This window comes from Lacerta agilis, chromosome 18, assembly GCF_009819535.1.
Source record: "Lacerta agilis isolate rLacAgi1 chromosome 18, rLacAgi1.pri, whole genome shotgun sequence".
Taxonomy (NCBI): domain Eukaryota; kingdom Metazoa; phylum Chordata; class Lepidosauria; order Squamata; family Lacertidae; genus Lacerta; species Lacerta agilis.
In genome coordinates, this window is record NC_046329.1 from 11,587,736 (window position 1) to 11,603,672 (window position 15,937).

General features: G+C 52.0%; 2 protein-coding genes across 2 annotated transcripts; both read left to right on the forward strand.

Annotated features, from left to right (window-relative positions):
* Positions 1 to 38: 38 nt before the first annotated feature.
* LOC117039761 lies at positions 39 to 5,594 on the forward strand. Its single transcript, XM_033136944.1, has 5 exons — positions 39 to 95; positions 855 to 1,037; positions 1,471 to 2,767; positions 3,455 to 3,520; positions 4,363 to 5,594. Exons 1-5 carry the CDS (start codon positions 39 to 41, stop codon positions 4,440 to 4,442), a joined length of 1,683 nt encoding a protein of 560 aa, XP_032992835.1. The 3' UTR covers positions 4,443 to 5,594.
* A 2,668-nt stretch (positions 5,595 to 8,262) lies between these two features.
* On the forward strand, positions 8,263 to 15,728 carry ZNF414 (zinc finger protein 414). Its single transcript, XM_033136811.1, has 8 exons — positions 8,263 to 8,300; positions 10,115 to 10,247; positions 10,540 to 10,638; positions 11,180 to 11,287; positions 11,545 to 11,650; positions 12,922 to 13,436; positions 14,185 to 14,343; positions 15,155 to 15,728. The coding sequence occupies exons 1-8, from the start codon at positions 8,298 to 8,300 to the stop codon at positions 15,229 to 15,231; spliced, it is 1,200 nt and encodes a 399-aa protein (XP_032992702.1). The 5' UTR covers positions 8,263 to 8,297; the 3' UTR covers positions 15,232 to 15,728.
* The last annotated feature ends 209 nt before the right edge of the window (positions 15,729 to 15,937 follow it).

Below are 15,937 nucleotides of genomic sequence, written 5' to 3' on the forward strand. Positions count from 1 at the left end.
TCACCCCTATCCTTGAGTCCTTCTTTATGATGGCAGTGATGACAGTTCCTCTGCCCTCTTTAGAGGAGGGGGGCCTGGCTGCCCAGCTGGGGCTGGTTGGTCCTTCCCCTCCCCGGTTTCAACAGCACTTCTGACTCTTAATAGAATCTGTAGGGTTGGGATGGGTTTCAAGGGTCATCTAGCCCAGCCCGCAACAAGGCAGGAATCGCAGGCAGGCAAGAACAGATTAAGAGTTGATTAAGGATGTGTTTACATTTTTTTAAAAGGAAATTCAATAAAAAATATTATAAAAAGAGGAAGGCACCGCTGTCCTGTGGCAGGGAGTTCCACACATTCACTGCATGGTGGGGGGGGTTGGGCTAGATGACCCTCCGGGGTCTCTTCCAAACCTACAATTAAAAGTCACTTTTTGAGTGCTGTGTGAAGTAGCATTTGTTGAGCTATTGCTTAGGGGCCCTCAGAGGGATGGTGGTATTATTATTATTATTATTATTATTATTATTATTATTATTATTATTATTATTATTATTATTATTTCTATGCCGCTTTTTATTCAAATAAATCCCAAAGCGGCTTACACACAAAAGAGAAAAATAATACAATGGAACTACAACTCCCATCAGCCCCTGCGAGAAAATAAACCAAAACCAGGCGGGAATCTGGTTAAATTTATACTAGGCCGGGGGAACAGACAAGACGGGCGGGCGGTCCTCCAGCTTCTTTCTGGACTCGAACTCCCGTCATCCTCCGCCGCCGCCCAAACTGGCCGAGGCTTGACGGGAGATGTAGTTCCCATCCCGCGACGCTCTAGCCGAATATTTCTAATGTCTCTTTTCCCCCCCCTCCCCTTCCAGGAGCCGCGTTTCCGGCCGCGAGAGGCGGTTGCCGCGGCAACCAGGAAGTGCTGCCCGGAGGGGCTTCCGGTCGCTCGTAAAAGCATCCTCCCGGGAGGTTTCTTCTTCTTCCGCTGCCGCAGCCATGGCGGGCTCGGGAAAGGGGAGGAAGCGGCGCTCTCCGGAGCCGCCGGCCTTCGACCCGTGGGGGTGGGGGGACTCAGAGTGGGTCTGCTGGGAATCGGAGACGCTGGCGGCGAGGGGCCGACGTCCCCCCGAGGGGGGCAAAGGGCGGGGTCTCTGGGGCCCCCACGTGGCTGGCCTGGATTCCAAGCCCTGGGCGCGGCCCTGGAGGGGGAGGGGTCCTCGCAGGGGAGGGGGGAGGGGTCCTCGCAGAGGGGGGTGGGGCCGGGAACCGTGGGGGGGAAGGAGCCCCCCCAACGAGGAGGAGGAGGAAGAGGGAGAAGAGACTTGGAGGGGGAGGGGTCCTCGCAGAGGGGGGAGGGGCCGGGATCCATGGGGGGGAAGGAGCCCCCCCAACGAGGAAGAGGGAGAAGAGACTTGGAGGGGGAGGGGCCGGGATCCGTGGGGGGGAGGGAACCCCCGCAACGAGGAGGAGGAAGAGCCCCCCCAGCAGCAGCAGGAGGACCAGGACCTCTTTAGCAGGAGGAGGCGGTGGGGCAGTGGGGAGAGGGAGCCCCCTTCGTGGGAGCAGCTGCCTCCGGCCAAAGCCCCCCGGAAATCCCACTGGGGTGGTAGCCCCAAGCGGGAAGGGGGGGTGCGGGTGCTGCTGACACCGCCAAGGCAGGGCAGCCCGGAGCAGGGGTTCCCCCATGGGCAGCGGGACTGGGGAGAGTGGGACTCGGCGAGGCATGGGGTCAGGGAGCAGCGGGCGCCGCCCCCCAGCAGCCCCCCTCGGGGCGGGAGCTGGTGGGGCGGGCCTGAGAGGAGGGATGGGGAGAGCCCCGGAAGAGAGGAAAGGGGGTGGGGGAGGCAGCCAGAGGAGGGACCCCAGGACAAGGGCAGCCTCAAGGGCAGCCTCGAGCAGCTGGCTTCAGAGCAGGACGGGGACCAGTGGAGGAACCCCGACTGGGTTAAGGACCTACCCGTCAGCCTTGCCAGGGCTGGAAGCCCCCCGAGATCTGACTGGCAGCAGAGCCAGAGCGGAGACCCCGACGGCTGGGGCAGTTTCCAGGGAGGGTGGGCCGCCGATGGAGCCGAGGGGGAAGAGGAGCCGACCTGGGACAATGCCGAAGACGACGCTGTTTCCAGCAGCTCGGCGGTGCCGGTGGGCTCGGACGGGGTCTGCTTCACCCCGCAGGAGTGGACGCCCTGCCAGGAGGTGGTGGACTTCTGGACGAGGGTGTGCCGCACCTGCCTGAGCCTCCGGCAGAGGAGGGCGCTCATGTCCTTTTGCCCGCGCCCCACGTTGCCCGACAGGAGCCACGAGACGCCCGCCCTCAACGACGACTTTGCCAACCTGCGCGGCACGCCGGAACAGAGGGTGCTGTTGGGCGATGCCCAGAAACTGGCCTGGCTCCAAGACGAGGTCCTGGACACACTGGCCCCGGCCATGAGCATCTACCATATGGCTGAAGAGGCCCTGGCGAAGCGGGAGCCTGTGGACTCCCTGGAATTGCGGGGGGCTGCCCAGCGCCTCCTCCGCCTCTTGGGCAGCCTGAGCAACCGGCTGACCCTGCACCGCCGTGTGAAGGTCCTCCGCGCCATTAACCCCCGCCTGCAGTCCGTCTCCTCCAAGATGACCAGCCGCAACAGCAACGGGATGCTCTTTGGCGAGGACAAAGTCCAGCTCCTGAAAGAGCTGCTGGCCAGGTTCCCCCAGCTCGCCCAGAACAGCGCCACCACCCACAAGCGGACCCGCTGCCACAGGCGGAGGAGCAAGGTGTACACCAGCAACCAGCCCCAAGGCGCAGGTAAGGCTGCCTTGGCCGGTGCCCACCCTCGCCCGACTCAACGCCAACGGGAGCCCAAGAGGGTAGGGGGTTGCCAGCTTGGGGGTGCCCTGGGCAGCTCCAAACTTCCCTTGCCTTTTAGCTGCCAGCCTCCCGAGTCTCCCTCAATGTGGTTGGGCTACAACTTCCAACACCCTGGAGACCCAGCAGGCGGGAAAGACCGGGAGCAGAGACACATGTTTAACATTCTAAACATTTTAGTTAGGGACGCGGGTGGCGCTGTGGGTTAAACCACAGAGCCTAGGGCTTGCCGATCGGAAGGTCGGCGGTTCGAATCCCCGCAATGACGGGGTGAGCTCCCGTTGCTCGGTCCCTGCTCCGGCCCACCTAGCAGTTCGAAAGCACGTCAAAAGTGCAAGTAGATAAATAGGTCCCGCTCCGGCGGGAAGGCAAACGGCATTTCCGTGCGCTGCTCTGGTTTCTGTCACGGTGTTCTGTTGCGCCAGAAGTGGCCACATGACCCGGAAAGCTGTCTGTGGACAAACGCCGGCTCCCTCGGCCTGAAAGCGAGATGAGCGCCGCAACCCCATAGCCGGCTTTGACTGGACTTAACTGTCCAGGAGTCCTTTACCTTTTACTTATTATTATTATTATTATTACTACTACTACTACTATTATTTACATCTCTACCCGACCTTTTTCGCCAAGGAACTCAAGGTGGTGGAATGCTTTGCTTCAAGGAGGAGTTCCAGCAGACAGACACCATCTCACAAGGTGAGCTCCGAGCCGCACAAATGACCACCACCTTGTATCAGGTGTTAGGAGCTCAGATATATAAACCAGGCACCAAACGGCTCCTTTAACCAAGGTTACAGTCGCCAAAACGGAACGTGCAGTTGCCCTTTTTTTTTTAATGCCAGATGGCTCTAAAGTCTCAATTTTCAAATGATGGCCTGTTACAGGCATGTCCAAAGTCCGTTTGGGGGGCCTAATCCGGCCTGCCAGTCAGTGTAATCCGGCCCCTGTGGCAGTTTATTTCCTGGGGTAAAATCCTTAAAGACCCAGAAAAGGCGCCTGCGGACAAACGCTGGCTCCCTCCGCCAGAAAGTGAGATGAGCGCTGCAACCCCATAGTCACCTTGGACTGGACTTAACCATCCAGGGGTCCTTTACCTTTTCCCTTTTACCCTACTTCTTTTTCTTAATGGTGACACAGACCATTAATACGTACGAATATTCTTCACAACGGTGAGCAGGGGGAAGCGGAGGCAACAATGCGCTGTAACACCGTTCGCTACTCCAGCTCAGGCTGCCCAGAAAAAGCATTTTGGTTCCGGAAATTCATTCCGACCGTGCGGATAAAAATGCGCAGAATGTGCATGGCGGATTTCGAACGCCTATCAGGGATAGCTCAGTGGCAGTAGAGTTCGTGATTTGCCCACACAAAGTCTGGGGGTTCAATCCCAGGTTTGGGGTTTCCTTTTGCAGGTTGAGGTGGCACACTGTCCTTCACTGCAGGGTTTTAAGCAGAGGTCGGAGGGCTGTCTTCCAGGGGCTGGGCTAGATGACCGCTGGTGCCCCTTCCACACCTACAGCTCTGTGATTCTGTTATTCCAGGTATCTGGGCTGACACAGGTAGCTCCCTGCCCGAGACCCAGCCGGGCCAAGCGCCAAACTGGTCATACTTCAGTTCCTGATCGGTCGGGGACGGGGCGGCGGAAAAACCAATGGTGCCCGCCTGCCAAACTCCCCCCCCCTTTCTCAGGGGTTAACTTGGCCTCACAGACGCCCAGATGGAACCCCCCTCTTACTAAGGGCAGAGGGAACTATCTTTGCAACAGAGAGTGGGAGCAGAGGGGCCAGGAAGCCAGAAGTGGACCGTTCCTCTCGACGGAAGAGATCCCCCAGCGCTTGCCCCCCCTGCCTACTCAAGAGTCTGTCCCTTGGCAAGCCAAGCAGGGCCACCATTGAGCAGTTGGGGGGCTGCAGGGCAGAATGGGACCCCAGGAGCCGAGAAGACGACACTTTCGAACACGACTCTCCCCAATCCTCTCTTGACTCTGCAGCAAGACTGTCTGGCCCCCTTGGGGGGGGGCAAGCTCAAGCAGGGGCTTTTTAGTGCACCCCACCCCCCAGTGAAAAGGCCTCTTGGTTTTTAGAGAGCAGACATAGCTTCCTTCCCTTACATGAAGAGTTTTTTCTCCCAACTGTACAAAGGTTTCTGTTTGAACTTGATTTTGTTTGTTGTTGAAAATTTTCTGTGGTTTTTATTTGGGGGGGGGGTGCTTGCTGGCACCTGGAAACCCCTGAACCCTCCTTTCCCCCCCTCCCTTTTAAAGGCCTTTTGCCTCACAACCGAAGGGAGCACCTTTTTTAACTCTTGGGCTTTCCTGCATTTTCGTTTCCGGACGGAGGCGTCTTGTGGCTGGGAGTTCCAGCTGGGCTCATCTTTTCTTTTCTTTTTGGCCTGCTTCCCCTCTCAAAAAAAAGTTTTCACCTGGGGGCAGGAAACAGACCCTCCATGGGACTCTTTTTTTTGGCCGACGGTTTCCCCATGTCAGATCTCTGGCGGACACTCTGTTTTCCCTCCTCCGCCCGAATCGGCTGCTTGGCTGAAGAAACCACATCCCGGCGGTTGAGGTCTGGGAGGAGGACCCCCCCCCCCCAGGTTAAGAGGACCACGTTTGTTCTGTTCCCTGAAGGACGTTTGATGGATTCCTGCAAAGAGGGTCCCGGGTAGCCGACCGATTCCTTATCGGTTTGCGACCGAAGCGGCCCCCGCGGCGATCGGAACTGGAGCAAGACCTCAGAAGTCTGTTTCTTGACCTTCTCTAGTTGAATAAATGTTCCTTTATCTTCACAAGCTGTGTCTTTTGAGTTAATGCTTCCCCATCGCACCAGGGAGTACCCCCCCCAAGTTAAAATAGAAACATAATTAAAAACGCACAATGGAATCACGGCTTTCGTCTTGAGATGTTGGAAGAAAGACGAGGGGCAAAAGGGAGACTTCGCCTACGAAACGGTTAACCGTCTCGCCTGGAATTGTCCTGCGTGTCTCTTGAGCTTCCCCGTATATTTTCTTTTCTTTTTTAAGATTTGAAACCAGTTTTATTACACAAAATATAAAGTTCAACAATATCTGCTTCTCACTAGTTTGCTCTGCCATGCTTCTGATGATGTCAGAATCACCTGGGTCAATGAAGGACAGCGTCCACACTCTCTGTACCCAGTTCAGTCTTGTTACCGCTGTAGTGGGGCACACCACTGCAAACTTTGTTGGTCTCTTTTTAAAATTTTTTTTATTGATTATTATAATTTAACACAGGGAAAAACATCTTAGTCCAACTGTTGTTGTATGACATTACAAAATAACATTTTACATACAACGTTATCTTGTCAAACCTTGTTGGTCTCTAAGGTGCTACTGGAAGGAATTTATTTTATTTTTTTGTGGTGCACACCAGTTTTGGCCAACATAGCATAGAACTCAGTTTCTGATTTCCTCAGAGCTGGGCAGTTGTTGGCTAGGATGACCAACTTGGCCTTGCCCTGTCGGATCATTTTCAGAGTCTGCTTGTATCCCAGTCCATACTTACCACTTTTCATAACCAGCTGAAGTCTAGAGTTTATGGACTCGAGGGACTTTTTTTGTCTTCTTGGCGGCCACCATCCTGTCGGCTCTGCTGTTACCAGAGAGGCACCTCCAAGATGGCCGGCTGCGCTTGCCTTCTTTCTTTCTTTTTGAAGTAAATTCTTACTGGTTTTACAAATACAAAATATATACAAACACAAACTGCACAAACAAATCTGTATAAAAGAGATTCTCCCAATCTTTAGACACTTCCCCCCCCTCTCCGTGGGGTCCCATTTTAAATATCTAAAACTGCATATTCATCCAGACTCCAATTTTTATATCAAACCATATTATCCACAGTAATTTTTCCACTACAAGTGAGTCAAAATCCTGCTCTTGTTTCCATCTGCTTACAGTGGTCTCCAAAATAACTTATAAATTTTTCCCGTTCTTTTATAAAGTTATTATCCTCGTCGTCTCTGGGTTTTCCAATCAGTTTTGCCATCTATCAGCTTGATTTGCCATTCCTCTCTGGGAGGGACTTTTATCTTCTTTCCAGTTCTGGGCTAATAACATCCAGGCTGCCGTTGTTCCATACATGAAGAGTCTCTTCTGCTCCTTTGGGATGTTGGGACCTGTAATTCCTAATTAAAAAAAACCTCCTGGTTCCTTAACTACAGTTATTTTAAACAGAGCTTTCCTATATTTTTCCTGTACTGTATAAAAAGAGGGAAAGTCCTTTGTGTGAAATGCCTGAAAGACTCCTATTGGGACCCAAGAGAGGAAAAGGTGAGGGGAGGGAGGAAGAAAGGAATATAAAAATAGAGAGGGAAAGGAAAGGAAAGAAGGAAGGAAGATAGAGAAAGAAATAGCAAGAAAGAAGGAAAGGGGAGGGGGGGAGATAAAAAGAAATATATAGAGAAGGAAAGACCAGAAGTTTTTTTACTTGGCATTGTAGGTGAAGATATTAGTAGACAAGATAAAAAATGTTTTTATATGCAATGACGGCTGCAAGAGTACTCTTGGCACAGAAACTGAAACAAGAAGAATTACCCATGAAGGAAGAATGGCAGGTGAAGTTAATGGACTACGCAGAATTGGACAAGACGACAGGAAGAATTCGAAACCGGCGGGACCAGAAATTCTTGGAAGATTGGAAGAAATTTTTGGATTTTTTAAAAAAGCAATTGTAAACAACAAATTACGCTAGTAGGTTTACAAGAAGTTTTGTAAGGAGGACTTTAGGAAATATTACAGGGGGGAAATTAGGAAGATGATAAGTGGTTATAGGCTATCAAATGTAATAGTGAAATTATGAAAATAGAAGATTAAGAGATGGAAATTGGAAATCTTTAGACGTGGTTGATGGAAGTCCAAAATATTGTATAAGACATGAAGGAATGTTAAATGATGTTTGGATATGGGGGAAAGAAAGGAAGGAAAGGGGGCGAAGAAAGGAAGGAAGATAAAAAGAGAAAGAAAGAAATAGAACGAAGGAAAGGGGAGGGAGGGAGATAAAAAGAAAGAGAAGGAATGTGGAGGAAGAAAGGAAGATAGAAAATAGAGAAGGAAGGGAGGGAGGAAGATAAAAAGAGAGAAAGAAATAGGGTGAGACAGAAAGAAAGGGGAGGGAGGGAGGAAGAAAGAGAAAAGGGGAAAGGAGGAAGGAAGGAAGATAAAAGGATAAGAAATAAACGAGTGAGAAAGCAAGGGAGAGAAAGAAGAGAAGAAATTTGGGCCGGGATCTCCTTTCCCCGCTGGCGCCACTGGGGGGCGCCCTCCCTCCCTCCCCCCTCCCCCTCCGGACTTCCGATCTCGCGACAGTTGCGCGTCAAGATGGCTACAAGGTAGCAGCTCGGCCGCCTTTGATGCTGCTGCGGGAGGAGGAGGAGGAGGAAGCGGCTGCAGCAGCAGCAGCTGGGAATCCGCCCCCTTGGAAAAGGCAACGCTGTTGCCGAGAGGAGTCCCTGGCGCAGGGATGGTAAGGCTCTTTTTGTCCCCCTTTGCAAGATCCCCTTCAACCCCCCCCCCTCCTCCTCTCCTGCCAGGGCCCCCGGTGGGCCGCAGCGATTGCATAATAACAATGCTCAGAGCGATGCACGCGAGTTTGGCCCGTTCACACGTGCACGGGGCGAGGGTGGAGCCGGGCAGGGAAAGGGGGACGTCGCTACCAAGAACACAGAAAGCCGGCTTGCAGTGCTAGGCCCCTGACCTCCATGCTGTCTGCACTGGCCGGCAGTCGTGCCCAGGATCCGAACCCGGGACCTTCTGCATGCCAAGCAGCTGCTCTGGCCCTTGCACCCGCTCAGAATAAACCCAAGTTTCCAGCGCTCGTGGGTGGGAATAAAGGGCTGGTTTTAATTCGGAGATGCCCCCGACCGAGCAGCTTCATTGTACAAGGCAGGTGCTCTAACCACTGAGCCTCACAGCCCTTACCTGAATTTCAACAGCTGATTTATACAACTTTTTAATAGGGTGTCTCAGCTATAAATATGGTATGCCTGTGGGATTATTGTTTTGTTGTTTTGGTTTAATTATTTACTTTTGTTTGAAGGTTGGTGTATAAATATTCATAATAATAATAAGAAGAATAGCAATAGCAACAGAAAATAATATTTTGCCTGAACACAACTGCCAGCAATATTTGGGCACAGGGCATGTTCTGCAGACAAAAGCCCTACAAATCTTGGCTCGTCTTCCTGCAGCAAAGGGGCTTTTGGGATGCCCTACCTTGCAAAGGCTCTTTAGATGGTTTATCAATATGCTACTTCATAATGGTTTTGCTCTTCATGATTTGATCTGACCACCGCTTCCCCGCAAGAGCTGCAAAAAGTGGATTAAAAAAAACCCAACGACCAATTTTAAAAAACCCAAATAAAGGAATATACTATGACTGTAATAAATTCAATGTAAAGGGGGGGGGAGTTCACTCTCAATCAATTCAAGTATCCTTCCCTCTCCCATCCGAGACACTGAGAAAATAATAGATAATATCAATAATAATAATAATAATAATAATAATAATAATAATAATAATTTGCTTCCAACAAAGGATTAAAAATACAGTACATTAAAACATCAGTCATTATATACTTCCATCAAAGCACATGGAAGTCCGAATGCCTAAAAATAATGTCATCCAGCTCCTAAAACAGGGATGTGGAAGATGTGGGCTGCAACTGAGAGGCAGTGTTGTGTAGTAGTTAGAGTGCGGGGCTGTGATCTGGATTCGAATCCTCCCGCTTGACGGTGAAGCTCATTGCGTGCTTGGGAGCCAGTTGTGTGCCTTTTGGCCAGGCCTACCTCGCAGGGTTGGTGTGGGGATCGAAGGAGGGACCAGGTACACTGCCCTGAGCTCCTTTGCCAAAAAAGGGGAGATTCAAATGCAATAATTGACAATGCAGCGGTCCCTTGGTTCTCAAACTTAATCTGTTCCGGAAGTCTGTTTGACTTCCGAAATGTTTGGAAACCAAGGCGCAGCTTCTGATTGGTGCAGGCGCCCCAGAAACAACAGCCAACAGGCACATCGGATGTTCGGCTTCTGAAAAACCTTCGGAAACCAGAACACTCACTTCCGAGTTTTTGGCGTTTGAGAATCAAAGTCCCACTGTAATAATTCCCACCATTTCTGGCCACAAGCACATCTGGGGGGCTGCAGGTGTTTTTCCCATTCTGGCTGAGAAGCCGACAAAGTTGCCAAGGGAGCTTCTCTTTTTTTTGGGGGGGGGGGTAGATGAGATGAGAGCTGCCTCACTTGCCCCTAACCATCTGCCCCCTTTCACCCCCTCTGGCCAGGAGAAGACGGCGCCACCTGCTGCCCCACTTACACCCCAAGACCTCCGTGTGTCCCCCAGCCGCGCCAAGAGCAAAGCGGAGAAGGAAGAGGAGCCCCCGCCTTTGGTGACATCTCCCGTGGCCTCTTTGGGGGGTGAGTAGGGCGGGAAATCAGGCCTATTCCCCCCCAAAAAAACCAAAGCCAAGTTTCTAGTCCTCATGAAGGCTCAAGGAAATGGTTTGGTCCATTTTGCTCTGTACTGTCTGCACAGACCGGCAGCAATTCGCATGGGGAAGTGGGGGGATTCCCATCCCTACCCGGAGATGCCTGGGGGGGGGGGTGGAGCTGGAGGGGGGGCCTTCCACAAGCCCAGCAGGGACCCTGCCGTGATCCGCAGCCCAGAGGGAGCCACCGGTAACATCTCTTCTTCCCCTCTTCTTCCCAGGCCTGGCCAACTCGGGGGTTTCGGCGACCCACAGCCACCCCACGCCAAGCGGTGGGGGGCGGAAGCAGGACTTGCGGCTGCCGAAGAGGAGACCCCCAGGTGAGCTGGAGGCCGGGGCGGCCCTTCTTAGCAGGGGGCTAAGGAATGGGGCACACGGGGTCCAGTTTGGGGGTGGGCCCCTCTCCTTTCTCCCCAAAGGTGGTGCAGAGAATCTTGCCCCTACTCACTGGCTGTGCTGCACAACATCCACATTTTCCCAGGCTGAGAGCTTTGCCCACGTTTTCCTCTGGCCCCCCACCACTGCCAAGCGGCCCTTGGAAGATTATCCAGGGAGGGGAACACGGCCCTCGTGCCGAACAAGATTCCCAGTTTCCTATGGATCCTGTGTGCCTCCCCCCACCTTTGGAAAGCCACTTCCGGTCGATGTCTTTTGCCCTAGAGAGGACATGTGTCGGTTGTTCCCATTTCACAGATAGGGAAAATAGAGGCACAGGGCTGTGAGCTGCTCCAGCCTCAAACCGGGGCTGCCAAGCCCCCAAGGCCTCTTGAATGGTAGAATAATGGAACTGTAGAGTTGGAGGGGACCCCCAGGGGTCATGCAGCCCAACCCCCTTCAGCTAATTCTCTTGCCTCGCCCTAGGGAAGCGCTACCAGTGCTCTGGGGACGGCTGTCGCCTCGCTTGCCGCAGCATGAAGGAGCTGCTGGATCACATTCAGGTTCATTATCGGCCCACACAGTCGGTGGAGGGTAAGCCAGGTTGGGGGGGGGGGGAAGAGGGTTGGCGGGATCTCAAATCCACCTCCGAGCTGCCTTTGCTCCCTCGTACTTTCCACCACAGCAACTATTTTTTTTGGTGGGTGGGTGTGTAAAGTTTTTTCATTTTTTAAATGTAAATAAAACAGAGAAAAACTGTAACGACCGGAAAAAACCGAAAGCTGAAAAGCAAGGTTATTGAAATGGTCTTGTAGAATGAATGAGCCCAGTTGCCTCTCCCTTTTTTCCAGGGAAGATTTTCCGCTGTTCTTCTCCGGGCTGCTTAGAATCTTTCCCCAACATGCAAGTTCTCATGGAACACATAAAGGTGCACTACAAGCCGAACCGCTACTTCAAGTAAGGCTCTATTATTATTATTATTATTATTATTATTATTATTATTATTATTATTATTATTATTATGTGCAGGATCTAGATGGGGCCAAGTAAATCTACTCCCAAAGCTCAGGTTTCCCCCCAATCCCCCGGGACCTACGCAGAAGAGGGCGCGCTCCAGGCAACCTGTGTGGATCATAACCAGGGCTTTATATTGTCCTTGGGAATGAACCGGTAGACCAGTGTTTTTCAACCACTGTTCCGCGGCACACTAGTGTGCCGCGAGATGTTGCCTGGTGTGCCGTGGGAAAAATTTGTTTATTTGATTCCTAATCAAGAGAATTACTTTATATATAGTCAATATAGGCACAGAGTTAAATTTTTTAACATTTTCTAATGGTGGTGTGCCTCATGATTTTTTTCATGAAACAAGTGTGCCTTTGCCCAAAAAAGGTTGAAAAACACTGCGGTAGACAATGGCAGGTGTGGGTGTTTTTGGCAGCCTGGGAATCCTATTCTGCCAGTTTCCAGACAGTCTTCAAGGGCAGCCCCGATAGAGCAGACATTGCAGTGGTCAAGACAGGGAGACCAATTCCTTCGTGGTTTCTTCCTGGCTTTTTTTGTTTTGTTTTTTGTATGTCCTCAAACTGGTGCCAGCTTGCAGCCAGGGCCATCTCTCGCACGCATAGCAAAACCGCCATTTCCCCAAAGGGACTTTTGAACATGTTTTTGTTTCTTGTTTTAAATAAATGTGTAAGTTGTGTGTCTTTTGTCTCTTAATTTAATCCTTTTACATTTCTGTTATTTTATGCTTTGTGATTTGCTGCTATTTATAGATGAGTCATTCTTTATTGTAAACTGTCTAATTATTACTTGCTGGTGTTTGATTTTAGTGTTTACGATGGGATTCTAATGCATTACTGCATACTGATTTATTTGGTATATGTTTAAAGTTATTGTGACTTTTTAATAAGATCTGATAGTTACTATTAATGTTTGGTGTTTAATTATTAATTTTGTGTGTGTTGGAAGCCGCCCAGAGTGGCTGGGGCAACTCAGCCAGATGGGCGGGGTATTAATAATGATGATGATGATGATGATGATGATGATGTCTGGAGCTGCCTGAAGGTTCCCCCCCCCCAAGTACACTCGTTTCCCATTCCTCCCCGCACTGTTTGGAGCAGCTGGGATTGAGTCGTTAACCTCCAGAATCAAAAGATGGTTGTAGCATGTGGGAATGGGACCTCCAGAGGTCCTCCATCCCAACCCCAGGCAACCTGTCCCCCCTCCAGGTGTGAGAACTGCATGACGCGTTTCCGGACGTACCGCTCTCTCTTCAAGCACCTCCACAGCTGCTCCTCGGCTGGAACTGCCGCTGCTGCCGACACCCCGCCCCTGGTGCCGGAGAAGCCTCTCCCGGAAAAGGACCCCCCCGGCAAGCTGCTGGAGGTCCTCCCCAAACTGCAGACGGTCATCCAGCAGCTCAGGAAGGAAGCCATCCTCCCCGGCGAGATGGAGGCCCCACCGCCAGCCCCTGACCCGCTCCCTCCCGGCCCCCCGGGGCCCTTGCCTGTCCTGCCCCCAGGGCCCCACCCCTTCCCTCTGCTGGAGCCCTCCCTCTTTGGACCCCCGCCGCCCCTGGCCAGGTTTCCGGGGCCAGCTCCCCACACTCTCCCAGGACCCTTCCTGCCTTACGTCCATCCTGGGAGCTACGCCTTGCCTCCGGCCGCCGTCCAGAGCCGCCTCCGGCCGTTCCTGCCGGGACAGGGACTCCCCATCTCCAACGCCGTCTGGAAGAAAAGTCAGGGTGAGCGGAAGACCCAGGAGGGTCACTCTGTCCCCCATCATTACCTGTCTGCCAGTCCAGGGATTGTGCCCAAGTTGCTCAGATTTTTGATTGCCCTGATCCAGGTTTCTAGTCCTCATGACCGCACCGGGGGGCGGGGGGGCGGAATACTCGAGAGGTTTGGGAACTGCCCTTAAATGTTTCGCTGTGACGGCAAGGTGCTCTCTGTAAGGCTCCGCTTGATCTGGAAGCTGCAGTCAGGGCAGGATGCTGCAGAGAAAGTGCTTTAAGCTCATAATGTTCTAACAAAATATATGTAACCTGTATTATTTCACTGTTCTTAAACCATGGGTTGGCAAACTAAGGCCCGGGGGCCGGATCTGGCCCAATCGCCTTCTAAATGCGGCCTGCGGATGGTCCGGGAATCAGCGTGTTTTTACATGAGTAGAATGTGTGCTTTTATTTAAAATGCAACCCTGGGTTATTTGTGGGGCATAGGAATTCATTCCTTTTCGTTTTCATTCAAAATATAGTCCGGCCCCCCACAAGATCTGAGGGACAGTGGACCGGCCCCCTGCTAAAAAAGTTTGCTGACCCGATTTAAATCGTGATTTAAATCAATTTGATCCACCCCGGAGAGAAACCTCCGTAGATATTTAGGAAGCAGGCGCATTTCCATCTACTCTTAAGCCTATTAACGTTTCTGGAGTGTTGCCTGACGCTTGTCCGTTTGCTCTGGGGCTGAGCTCTCTTTTTTGCGCCGCTGCAGGGCACTCCTCCAACAGCCGCATTGTGTGGGAACACACACGGGGGCGCTACAACTGCCTGCAGTGCTCCTACTCGACGGCGTCGCGGGAGGAGGTCACTCAGCACGTCGAGGACCACCGCAAGAACCCCTCCCCGCCCGGGCGCCTGGACGGAGAAATGGGTGAGTGGGGGGCTGGCGAGGGACCTTCCCTTCGTCCCCGGCACCTGAAGCGGCTGGATTGCCTGGCAGGTGCGGGGGACCTCCGGTCAGGACTACAGCTCCCGTTGCCGGTGGGAGTTGTAGTTCAGCAGCACCCGGAGGGTCCCCAAATCCTACTTGGGAGCAGGGCCATCACTCAGTTCCTCTTGTTCCAGGGGTTTACTCGAGTTTGGCCAAGGCTGGGATGTAACATGGTGCCCCAAGGAAGTGGTTGGGCTACAACTCCCATCGGCCTGAGGTGAGGGGAACTGTAGTTTGGCAGCGCCTGGAGGGGTAAAGGTTCCCCAACTGCTTCTCACTGACCTGGCCATGTTCACTGGGAGTTGTAGTCCAACCTTCTCTAGCTGAAACAAAATAAAAAATCCCTTCCAGTAGCACCTTAGAGACCAACTAAGTTTGTTCTTGGCATGAGCTTTTGTGTGCATGCACACTTCCTCAGATAGTGTGTATCTGAAGTGTGTATCTGAAGAAGTGTGCATGCACACAAAAGCCCCTAGCAAGAACAAACTCAGTTGGTCTCTAAGGTGCTACTGGAAGGGATTTTTTATTTTGTTTTGACTATGGCAGACCAACACGGCTACCTACCTGGAACTTCTCTAGCTGGGGAGCACCAAGTTCAGCCAAGGCGGTTTGACTCCATTCTGTTGTTTTTTTGCAGTTTTTATCAGTTCTGCGTTTTTGCAACGGAAAAGTTATGCTTTGTGATGGATTTTAAATGTCCCTTAAAATAACAAAACTGACGCCCCCCCTATTTTCCTCTTTCCTCCACCAGACTTTGGGGTGGGGCTCCCTTTGTTCCACCCCAGACTGACGCCGGAAGTGGAGAACACCCTCTTCTCACCGCTGTGAGGCTTCCACAGTGCTGACCCCCCCCAGACCCCCACCTTGTTTTGTCACCATCACCGTCTTCATCCCCCCTTTAAGGTGCATTAAGGATGGTGGGGGGGGGGTGTCCAGGCTCCTCCCCCCCCCAAAAGGGGGTAGAGGGTGCAGACACCCCCAAGAAGTCTTTCCTCTCCAATCCCCCACAGAATGCGTGCGCACAAATGGATGGTGTTTGATGGGAAGGGGGTTGAAATTTAATTATTATTGATATTAATTTAATCTAGAACTTTTTCCAGTGCATTCTTCTTTCCTCTTTATTTCTCCCCCCCCCAAAAAAAATGGTTTCTCTTGCTTTAAAGGCAAAATGCTCATTTCCCCCTGTTCTCTTGGTGAGGACACCTCCAGCCCTTCCTTCCCCAAAGCCGATGGTCAGGTTTGCTCAGGTTTGTTATAGTGGGCTATTTGCTGCTTTTGCAAAAACAAACAAAAAACCAGAAATAAAATGGGAATTGTACAGAAAATGTGAGCGTGCCTTCTTGTCTCGGTGTGTGTCTTTCGAGCCCTATTTTCGAGGGTGGGGCAGTGACAAAGGCACACAAACACACCTACCTCTTGCCAGGGTTTGTGTGTGTAAGGAACACCCTTTGTTTTTAAACCCCCCCCCCCCCGTTTTGTTAGATTTAAGCAACCCGCCAGAGTCCTGACACCCTCCCCACCCCTCTATTCACCC

Bases quoted from the DNA above. Each gene is read 5' to 3' on its own strand.
- LOC117039761 (XM_033136944.1), top strand. From the start codon at position 39: ATGACAGTTCCTCTGCCCTCTTTAGAGGAGGGGGGCCTGGCTGCCCAG. The intron at 1,038-1,470 runs GTGGGGGTGGGG...CCCCCCCAGCAG, and splicing joins GAGCCGCCGGCCTTCGACCC to CAGCAGGAGGACCAGGACCT. The intron at 2,768-3,454 runs GTAAGGCTGCCT...TTTTTCGCCAAG, and splicing joins CAACCAGCCCCAAGGCGCAG to GAACTCAAGGTGGTGGAATG.
- ZNF414 (XM_033136811.1), top strand. The intron at 10,248-10,539 runs GTGAGTAGGGCG...TCTTCTTCCCAG, and splicing joins TCCCGTGGCCTCTTTGGGGG to GCCTGGCCAACTCGGGGGTT. The intron at 10,639-11,179 runs GTGAGCTGGAGG...GCCTCGCCCTAG, and splicing joins GCCGAAGAGGAGACCCCCAG to GGAAGCGCTACCAGTGCTCT.